General features: G+C 54.2%; 1 protein-coding gene across 1 annotated transcript in view; it reads left to right on the top strand.

Annotated features, from left to right (window-relative positions):
* The window catches only part of LOC102249846 (aldehyde oxidase 2), a 45,550-nt gene that overhangs the window by 3,978 nt on the left and 31,270 nt on the right, over positions 1–10,302 (top strand). Inside the window, exons 3-10 of the mRNA XM_005874138.2 lie at positions 63–214; positions 1,660–1,753; positions 3,243–3,352; positions 4,945–5,129; positions 6,526–6,709; positions 7,921–8,013; positions 9,103–9,272; positions 9,932–10,046. Coding sequence (XP_005874200.2) covers positions 63–214; positions 1,660–1,753; positions 3,243–3,352; positions 4,945–5,129; positions 6,526–6,709; positions 7,921–8,013; positions 9,103–9,272; positions 9,932–10,046 — 1,103 coding nt within the window. The remainder of the gene's footprint in view (positions 1–62; positions 215–1,659; positions 1,754–3,242; positions 3,353–4,944; positions 5,130–6,525; positions 6,710–7,920; positions 8,014–9,102; positions 9,273–9,931; positions 10,047–10,302) is intronic.

The following is a 10,302-nucleotide window of genomic DNA, read 5'->3' as shown; positions in this document are numbered from 1 at the left end:
CATGCTGACCATTCAGCGGCTCCTCCCAGGTCCCCTGTGAAAGAAAACAACTTGCTTTCCAGGACTCACCATAGGCGCCGGCTGCAGCCTGGCCCAGGTGAAGGACATCTTGGCTGAGAGGGTGTCCGAGCTCCCAGAGGAGAAAACGCAGACCTACCGAGCCCTGCTGAACCACCTGAAGAGCCTGGCGGGCCAGCAGATCCGGAACATGGCGGTAAGTCCTCCGGCCTCGCCATCGGGCACACGGCACCTCTGCTCAATCCCACTGAAATGCTGAAATCGGCATTGGCAGAACCTGTCTGCAGAAGGGTCTCAGCAGGCGAAATGACAGGCACGATGAACAGATATGGGACAGTTAACAAACATTACGTAATAACATGTAAAGGAGGGTTCTAAGTCAGCTTGAGTCAAATAGCCTAGTTGCATGGTGGGTAGGAAAAGGACTTTGTGTTTTGCTGATTTTATGAGAAGACTGTCAAAGAACCCAATTTCGCCTAAGGCTGCATTAACGGAAGGACGGTGCCTAAAATAAGGAGGACGGCCTGCTCTGCTCCAGACTGTTCGACCACAGCTGGAGTGTAAGGCTCAGACCTGGGAAACACAGTTTAAGGTCAGGTTCTTTATGACCACAGGAGAAAGCAATGCATGCTCCCTCTCCACATACCCCCAAACGGTGTGTCAGAAACCCTCGGGGCATAGAGAATTGGGGAAGGAGCACCTGCTTCCTTTGAAAAAGCTCTTCAAGTGATTTAGAAATCCCAGTCAAGAACCCCAATGCTCTGGAGCCTGGCAAGGAGATGGTGCAGGAGAGAGAGGGGCTGGCCATCGCATCAGGAAGAGGATGGTGGGGGTGGGACGGTCGGAGGGACCATCAGAGCTGCTTTCAAATATGTATAGGCTCCAGAGGGCGATGGATTCACTTCCTTTGATCAAAAGGATAGAAGTGTGACCGACAGGAGGCCGATTTCAACTCAGTGGAAGCGAAAACTTGAAAATCAAGCTGTCCACAGAGGAACTGGGGTTCCCTGCCCTCACCAGCGTTACCGCCCAAACCACAGCCACGCGGGTGGTCACTGTGGACTCTGTCACTAGGAGGGGCGGAGGGTACTGAGTTGAATGGCCAGTCAGTGCCCTCCCAAGTTCTGAGACGATACAGGCTCAACCCACTCTGCGTGGAGTCTTCCAAAAGGGGGGAAAGGCACCCACTCTCAGTGGTATGGGTGCCCCGCACCTGGGCATGCTCACGTGAATTCTGCAAGGTGGCCACGGCTGGGTTGGGGGAGGGTTCAGAACTGGCCACTGAGCCTCGCTGCTGGGGTCTGAGTCCCACTCCGGCCCCTTCGAGCTGGGAAACCTCGGTCAGACGTCACAAGTTCTCTGTGCCCAGTGTCTTCATGTGTAGAATGAATCTGTAGGAACGACATCCATCTCACTGGACTGTTGTGAGGATGAGTAGATGTGTGTGGAAAGGAGGACAGCAGGTGGCCACACCAAAAGCTCCGGGAGTGTGGGTTACCATCCATTCCTCTCCGGGCCGCATGGCCTCCCAGGCAGTGTGAACAGAGCCCCCCCGCCCCCCGGGCCCTTTCACATAAGCAGGTGCCTGCAGGCAGAGGGCATGAGGGTGGACTGGCCCAGGCTGTGACTCTCTCTCCTCAGTCCTTAGGGGGACATATCATCAGTCGGCACTGCTATTCGGATCTGAACCCAATCCTGGCTGTGGGCAACGCTACCCTCAATCTGAGATCCGCAGGTGAGCGACCCAGAGCGCTCCCCACAGCACCTAAGGGTCCTCTGTCCTTTTTTAAAGGCTCCTCTTAAAGTCGGAGCCCGTGTCCTGGCTCTCAGTGCAGCACAGGAAGCGCAGGCGCCTGCAGGAAGGCACGTGGATGGGGTGGCCCTACCCCACATGCACAGACACCCGCCCTGGAACCCAGCCTGTCTGATTGCCAAATGGGTGCACTCGCCTCTTCTCCCTCAGCCGGCTCCCCAGGGCCTCTACGTCCCCCTCCCATCCCTTCTCCCCTCCTTCATGCACAGCCCATCACATCCCCACTCCGGCTGTCCACCCCGCTCAGCCCATCCATTATTTACCCCTCCATGGGCTGACACGGGCCCAGGCACTGGGGGTCAGGGGGAGCAGTCACATCTGCCCCATGTGAACTTCAGGGGTGTGTCAGACCAGGAGTTCTATCCCAGGCCCCATCCCTGATCGGTGGGAACCCAGAGTGTAGGGAGAGCCTTGGGGGCAGGGGAACAGCTCTCCGGTCCCCATCAGCTTTGCATGGGGCCCATGGAGGGGCTTCACCCCTGACAGCCCTCGGCCCTTTGGCTGAGTCCTCCGGCCTGTGGTCCAGGACGACCCCAGTTGACCCCCAAAGACCAGGAGAGAAGAGACAAGACTCCGGGGCGTCAGGATAGAAAGGACAGCTGGGCCCGCAGCAGCCGGCCTCCTGCACCAGCCGCAGGAGTGGAAGGGTAACTTCTCCTGGGCTGTTGCTTGGTCGTTACCCGGGCTTCAGGTCTCTGTCCTCCCAGCTCTGCGAAGCAGCAGCCCTGGAGCACAGCCCAGCTCCAGAAGCCAGGCCTTGGACTCGCTGACCAGCCCCCGGAGGGCCAGAGCTCAGCGGGGATCCTGGGCGCACCTGCCTCCTCCCCACACCTGTTCCAGCTGGCATGGTGCTGCTTGTGCCAGGAACACGACCCCGTCAGGGTCTCTAGGCTGCAGGGTGATCTCCTCCATGCGCCTCCTGTGGCTCCACAAACCCCCTTTTAAAGCCAGAGGGGACCGGGACCGTCCAGTGATAGCAATGGGGCTGAAAGGAGGTTTTGTGCATTAAAAGCGTAGGTATCCAGCTTAGGAGCCCAGAGCAGCAGCAAGAACAAAAGGCAAAGCCAGGGGTTTGAGCTCTGTTCACCGTGCGAAGAAACCCTGTCCCAGCATAGGTTGCGCCCTTCCCTTGATCACAGAGAGTTCACCGGCCTCTGCTGGACAGTGAAAACCCGCACAGGCCCGGCCAGGCTGGGAGGAGACCGGCTGCGATGGGTAAATGTCCCGAAGCTGCCACCACCACCCCATCCTCCCTCCCCGTTGGAGGCACAGGGGAGTCCTGACTGTCACACGCTCTGCCCCTCGTCACTTGGTGCTGAGCGAGGTGACCCCTCTTTGGTGCTGACAGTGAAGCGCACAGAACGCCTCGCGCTCCCTGTTGCCTGTGCAGAAACGTCATCTTCTTCAGCAGGAGGCGCCCGGCAGGTTCCGCTAAGCGAGCACTTTCTTGCCGGGTTGGCGAGTGCAGACCTCAGGCCGGAGGAGGTTCTGGAATCTGTGCACATCCCTCACTCTCAAAAGGTAAGGCGCGCCCGGCCGCTCCTGGGAGCTGCTTCTCCTTCTTCGGCACCGAGCGTCTTTACACTGAAGCAGAGGAGAGAGGATGTCTGCCAGAGTCATGACTTCCTGTTCCCTAGACGGCAGCTCCAGGCCTCAGCCCCCTCGGCAGGCAGCCCGGGGTGGGTGTAGGGTGTTGTTTCAGCTGTGGGTGCGGCTGCTGAGGCCTGCGGTCAGTCCTGCTTCCTCCTGCTCTCTGACCGACTCTGGGAGGGGAACCTCCCCGGCTGGGAATGAGCTTCTCTGTCGGACCCACAGGGACATGGAGGCTGGGCGGGCCTCCAACTCCCCCTCCAGCCAACCCCACAGTTCACAGAAGGTGAGGCCTCCAGACACCTGCCAGCACAGCACCCTGGGGTTGATGTGGCCACCCCCCAGCTATGGCGGGGCCTCTGTCCTCACTCTCTGTCCCCTGTGCCTCTCCCCACAACTGTGTCTGAATCCCAGAGGACAGTCTTCCCAGAGAGAGGCAAAACCACACACACACGCACACTCACTCACTGATCAGAAGCCAGGTGTCTGCTGGATTGTGCAGGAAGTCTTAGAGTAAGGCACGCTGTCAGCCATGCATGACCTCCATTTATGTTTCCTGTGGAATGAACTCTGAAATGTGTTCCCAGTCAAATGTGCCTCTGTGTAAAGGCCCCAGGGAGAAAACCTCGCAGATGAACACCGCACCCTCGGGGCCACAGAGCTGGAAACACACTGGGGACTCAGGCCACCTCCAGTGACCCCACGTCAGCGCACCAGGGTCCCAGTGCCGAGAGGTCAGCGGGGCAGCATCACCCTCCTGACTTGCCCCTGACACAGGGTTCCCTAGCCCACCGTGGGAAAGTTCATTTCGACTCTCATATGAGCCCTGCACAATGGAAGGTGATGGTTTCTGCAAACCAAGAAATGCGGTCGAGCTCTTTTGCATGTTGGGCAGATCATATCAAAAAGTACTGGTGTTGAGCCCGACCCACATGGCTCAGTGGTTGAGCTTCAACCTATGAACCAGGAGGTCGCGCGCGGTTCCATTCCCAGTCAGGGCACATGTCTGGGTTGCAGGCTCTGTCCCCAGTTGGGGGCATACAGGAGGCAGCCGATCCATGATTCTCTCTCATCATTGGTGTTTCTGTCTCTCTCTCCCTCTCTCTCCCTCTCTGAAACCAATAAAAAGTAAAAAAAATAAATACATATATATTAAAAGAAAAGAAAAGCACTGGTGTTAGGAGGGTCCTCCATCCTCGCAGGGGACACGGGGCCTGAAGACTCCGGGCAGGGCACCTGGAAAGATGACACATGGAAAGGAGCCAGCCATTCTGTCCTGGCCTCAGAGGAAAAGGGTGCAGTGACCCCGTTCCTGGAGGGGACCGGGCGGGGTGGGGAAGGGGCCTTGCGCAGGACACTCCTCAGTTTGAACGAGAAGGCAGCCAAGTTGCCCTCAAATGGTGCCAAGTGTCCTTGGTGTCCCTCTCCGTTGGGTCCAAGAGATTAATCAGTGGCACCGAGAAGCAGAAACGTGCTCTGAGGTTGACACACGGAGCAGCTCCCGACGGCATTTGCCTCCGCAGGGGGAGGTGGTGTCGGCCTTCCGACAGGCGCAGTGCCAGCACAACGCCTGGGCCCACGTGAACGCGGGCATGCGGGTCCTCCTCAAGGAGGGCACCGACACCATCGAGGACCTGAGCATCGCCTTCGGGGGGCTCGGGGCGGCCACCGTCAGCGCCCGCCAATCCTGCCAGCAGCTCCGAGGGAGGTAAGCAGTGAGCCCTGTGCCCGAGGGTGGATCGACGTCAAAAAAAAAAAGGTGGAGATTTGGCTCAGGCGAGTGTTGGTAAAGCCTGAGAAAACGGAAACTCCTCTGTGTGGAGGCACTGCTTGTTCTTTCCACAGTTTTGCTAAATGAATCAGACCTTTCTTGACGATGATTAAGTAGGTGGCACTTTTTGGGCAAGGAATACAACAACTGAAATGGCGAGGACTCCTCCAGCCCAGTCTCTTGTGACACCAAGACTCCAGCAAACGCACACCCGGCAGCGAAAAAAAAAAAAAGGTGGAAATTTGGCTCAGGCGAGTGTTGGTAAAGCCTGAGAAAATGGAAACTCCTCTGTGTAGAGGCACTGCTTGTTCTTTCCATAGTTTTGCTAAATGAATCAGACCTTTCTTGATGATGATTAAGTAGGTGGCACTTTTTGGGCGAGGAATACAACAACTGAAATGGTGAGGACTCCTCCAGCCCAGTCTCTTGTGACACCAATACTCCAGCAAACGCACACCCGGCAGCATCCGCGTGGCACCTGCACCCTCTGCTCGGGTGCCAGCTGCCTCTTCCTCGGTGAAAGCCACGTCCGAGTCTGAGTCTTGTCCAGTTCACCGTGGAACTGGCCCTCGTGGTCTGTTTACTGAATGCCAGGTTCCAGCCTGCTGTGGCCCTCAGCCCACTCCTTGCCTCGGTTCTCCTGAAGGGCTTGTTAGGCGATTTCTACACTCCCTTCCAGCTCGATAAAGCCCTGGCCCGTTTTCTCAGTGGTTAGAGCATGAGCCCACACTGAAGGGTTGCCGGTTCCATTCCAGGTCAAGGGCATGTACCTGGGTTGCAGGTTGGATCCCTGGCCAGATTGGGGTGCCTGCAGGAGGCAACCAATTGATGTGTCTCTCTCACTTCAATGTTTCTCTTTCTTTCTTTCTCTCTCTCTCCCTCTTTCTCTCCTGCTTCTTCTTTTTTCTTTCTTTCTATCTCCCTCTCTTCTACTGTCTCTAAAAAAATCAATGGAAAAAGTATCCCCAGCCTAGCCAATGTGGCTCAGTGGTTGACCATCGACCTATCAACCAGAACTAGGTGGTCACAGTTCGATTCCCAGTCAGGGCACATGCCAGGGTTACAAGCTCAATCCCCCCAACCCCAGTGTGGGGCCTGCAGGAAGCAGCTGATTGATGATCCTCTCTCATCATTGATATTTCAATTTCTCTCTCCCTCTCCTTTCCTCTCTGAAATTATATATATATATATCTCCATCCATCCCCAGGTGAGGATTAACAAAAAATAATAATAAATAAATAAATAGGACTCCGGAGTCTCTAAGTGATCACCAAGCAACATCGAGCACCTGTCACACGCTCTGACTGGTCCCCTGCTGCCTCCATCCCACCAGGCGCTGGAACGAGCTGATGCTGGACGAGGCCTGCCGGCTGCTCCTGGACGAAGTCTCCCTCCCAGGCTCGGCTCCGGGGGGGAGGGTGGAGTTCAAGAGGACTCTGGTGCTCAGCTTCCTCTTCAAGTTCTACCTGCAAGTGCTGCAGACACTGAAGCCGCTGGCAGAGCGGCCCTCTGCGCCCGTAAGTGCTCGCGCTTGCCCAGGCTCCTCGCAGCCTTTAGCTCCCAGCGTGCCCACTACTTCTGCCAGCTGTCCTGTGGGGCCTGGGCCATCGCTTGCCGCCTGTTCTGGGTCCCAGCCAGTCAGTCCCCAGCCATCCTGCCTCCCAGATCCCTGGGGCTCTGGGCGCCAGGCTGCCTTCAAGCCACAGATGCTGACCGCGGGCCCTGCGCAGTGAAAGGTTATGGTGCCCCTGCCTCGGTGTGCGATTATTTTTCTTTCAATATCACTTTGGAAAGTATAATCACACATAATGAAATGCAGCTGTTTAAATACAGTGCGTTTTGACCAATGTGTAAACCCACGGAGCCACCACCTCAAACAAGATATAGGGCATTTCCATTTCCCCAAAATGTGCCCTTTTGTCCCCTTACTGTCAACCCTCCCACCCGTGCCCTCAGGCAGCCAAATTCCAACTCCAATATGGAGTGTAAAATAAAATTTTATTTTTCTAAAACACTAAAATTTATTTACATGCTATAATATTGAAGTAACTTCTTGCTAGATTTTCTGATTGTAAATTTCTGGAGTAATTAAGCAAAACAAAACATTCTCTCCCTCCCTCCCTTCCTCCCTCTCTCCTCTCCTGTCTATGATCACAACGCTCTGCCTACCTTATACCCCCTACCCCCCAACTCCACCCCAGCAGCTCAGCGTTCCTAAAGTGTCCGATTATCATTTACTCAGACCCTCATGAGCCACATTCCCCAGGAATTGAATTTCTGAATTAAGACACTTGATGTGCTTAGTGACACACAGAGGACCTCCCGTTTTAATTCTCTCCCAGAAAGCCGAGTAGCTGAGAAAAGCAATAGGCTATGGGCTCTGGTGTGTACAGTGAACGCCAGCTCCTTCTGGATGGCTTACGTAGCCCCAGTTTTCTTGCTTTTCCCTCTGCAGGCCAGCTCACCGACAGGCCTCTCTTCCTTCTCAGGGTGACCTGAGGATCAGCTTCAAACCAGTCAGTCCAGTTCCTCCTTACAGGGAAAGAGAGGGAGGGCAAAAAGCTTTCATCAAAACTAAAATCCTGGAGGCGATGGGGATTTGGGTTACCTCCCTACACTGACCGTGCAGTTTTGTGGGTACTGTAGCCAAGTCATGTTTGCATAAACCAAAGCCCAGCTTAAACACGGACTAATCAGTTTATGGGGATTGTTTTGAATCTTCGCCCAGGACAGCCTTCGATATCCTGACGTCTCAGACCCCTTCCTTAGTGCGCTGGAAGATTTCTCGGTCACAGTGCCCCAGGGAGTCCAGAGGTACCAGGTCAGTGAGTTTAATTTAACAGAAACTTAGACACCAAGAGATAAGCTGTAGCCGTGCGAACAAGCAAGCCGTTCAGAGCGGCGATTTTAGTCCTGACGCTGTGTTTTTGCTGCACACTGGCCCTTTGTTTAGGCCGAGTCAGGGAGAGGCTGGATCTGAGCTCAGGCCTGAGCCACCAAATCAATGCAGATCAATTGGTTTGTCTGGGGCTGAACCGACCCGGGACAGTTTGGCCATCTAATAACTGACGATCTCTTCACACTGTCCAATGACGTCCTTTGGGCATTGGTTTGAAGAGCGGCTGAGCCTGGTGTGGGGGAAGGACAGCACAGGAGAGGAGCAAGGTTCAGCCTCCGGCCCTGATTGCAAAACAAGAGCCCTGCAAGTAACTGAACCCTCCCTCCTCGCAGGACAACTTGGAAAATGTCTACAATTATCTAGAGCACAACCCCTCCCCCAACCCCGTCTCCACACACCACACACCGCTCTTCCTGGAGAAGAGCTCCAGAGCCAACATTTGCTCCATTGCCTTACACGCCCAGGGATGTTTCTACGCCCCTTGGAGGGCAGCCAAGGCACTTAGTCTGGATCTGGGTGGGCCCCACGGCCATTTGCTAGCCCCTCCCCCACCAGAGGTCCTGCTTTGGGCTTAGATTTTGGTCCCTCACCCTCAGGAATTACATCACTTTAGCCTTCATCATCATGATCCCTTTACATGTGAACAGGTTGATTACTGGGAAAGTCAGAAAGCAGGACAGGGAGACAGACCCCTGAATTCCAGAAGAAAGGGGTGCAAGGGTACTGCTTAGAAAAAGACGATGCCAAAATGAGAAACGGGGGTGCCCCTTCACCTGTTTCACAATTTTGCCAAAAAGTTGGCCCTGTCAAAGGTATTGCCACATAACTGAAATGACCGTTTCCCAGTGTAGTTACATCATTACGTTGTCATGCTCTCTATCGGACCCACTCCAGGGTTTGTTGCCCAAGGGTGACTGTGTGTTCTCAATCCTGATTCAGGCGAGTTGAGAATTGTCCAGGCCACTTCTGAAGATTGAGCTTTTCCAGGGCATCTCTTGTCTTCCTCTGTAGAGTGTGGACTCTCGCCAACCCCTCCAAGATCCGGTGGGACGTCCCATCATGCACCTATCAGGTCTCAAACATGCCACAGGTGAAGCCATGTTTTGTGATGACATCCCCAGGGTGGAAAAGGAACTTTTCATGGCCTTGGTGACCAGTACCAGAGCTCATGCAAAAATTATGTAAGTAAGTGAAAAGCTTTCAAAAAGCCTTTTAAACACACATGATGAGTTTTAGTGACACACACAGAGCCTTCCCATTTTACTGCTCTCCCAGAAGAGCCAAGGAACTGAGGATTTCCTCGGAGAAATGTGCCAATTCTTCTGCAATGTCCTAAACCCAAAGGACCTAAAATAGAAAGAGTAAAGATCACACACAAAAAAAGAAAAAGAAAAGGTCACCAGCCCCCAGAGGAGGAAGGGAAAGTATCTGGAAATGACCACATGGAAAAGACAAAAATTATAGCTATGGGTTTCTTGATTCCATTCTAACCTCACAGTGCCCCATCTCCCTGCTGCAGTCCCAGGCAGGGCTCAAATAAATAAGTAGAGCTGATATTCAACTGGTGATAAAATACTGAAATACTACATTACTGAATGGTAAATGGCATATCCTACGCTTCCTAAGGAGGCCCCTTGCAACAGGCACACTGGCCCATCTGACAGCTCCCCTCCCAGCAGCGAAAATGTTACCCCCGGCCCAGCAGGGGGCGTCCTGACCAGGGCCTAAGCTGGACCAGTTGTTCTATATTTTTATTTCCAACCATGCTCTATCCCTCCTTCAGGTTTGGGACCCTCAAAGCTTGCTGATTTCTATCTCTTAAATATTTCCTTTTTTTCAGATCAATTGATTTGTCCAAGGCCCTTGAATTGCCCGGGGTGGTAGATGTGATAACAGCTGAAGACATTCCAGGTACCAATGGTACTGAAGATGAGAAATTGTTGGCTGTAGATGAGGTACAGAATATGCCTTTCCATGAGTTGTGTAGATAATCACCAAGGCACCCTCTCCAAGCCAACTTCCCATGGCCTCCCTGCCCTCTCTGCCAATGGGGGTAGAGGTGCCAGTTCTCCCAGCTTCTTTCTACCCCTAACATCTTTATTCAGACAGATCTACACTTCTGGACTCAGGAAATAACATAATAAAAAGTAAAGTAAAGTCATTATGGAAAAATAACTCCTAGTCCCCCCCCCCCCCCCCCCCCCCCCCCTG

This window comes from Myotis brandtii, unplaced genomic scaffold (assembly GCF_000412655.1).
Source record: "Myotis brandtii unplaced genomic scaffold, ASM41265v1 scaffold4259, whole genome shotgun sequence".
NCBI classification, from domain to species: Eukaryota; Metazoa; Chordata; class Mammalia; order Chiroptera; family Vespertilionidae; genus Myotis; species Myotis brandtii.
This window is presented reverse-complemented; position numbering and strand designations above follow the sequence as displayed.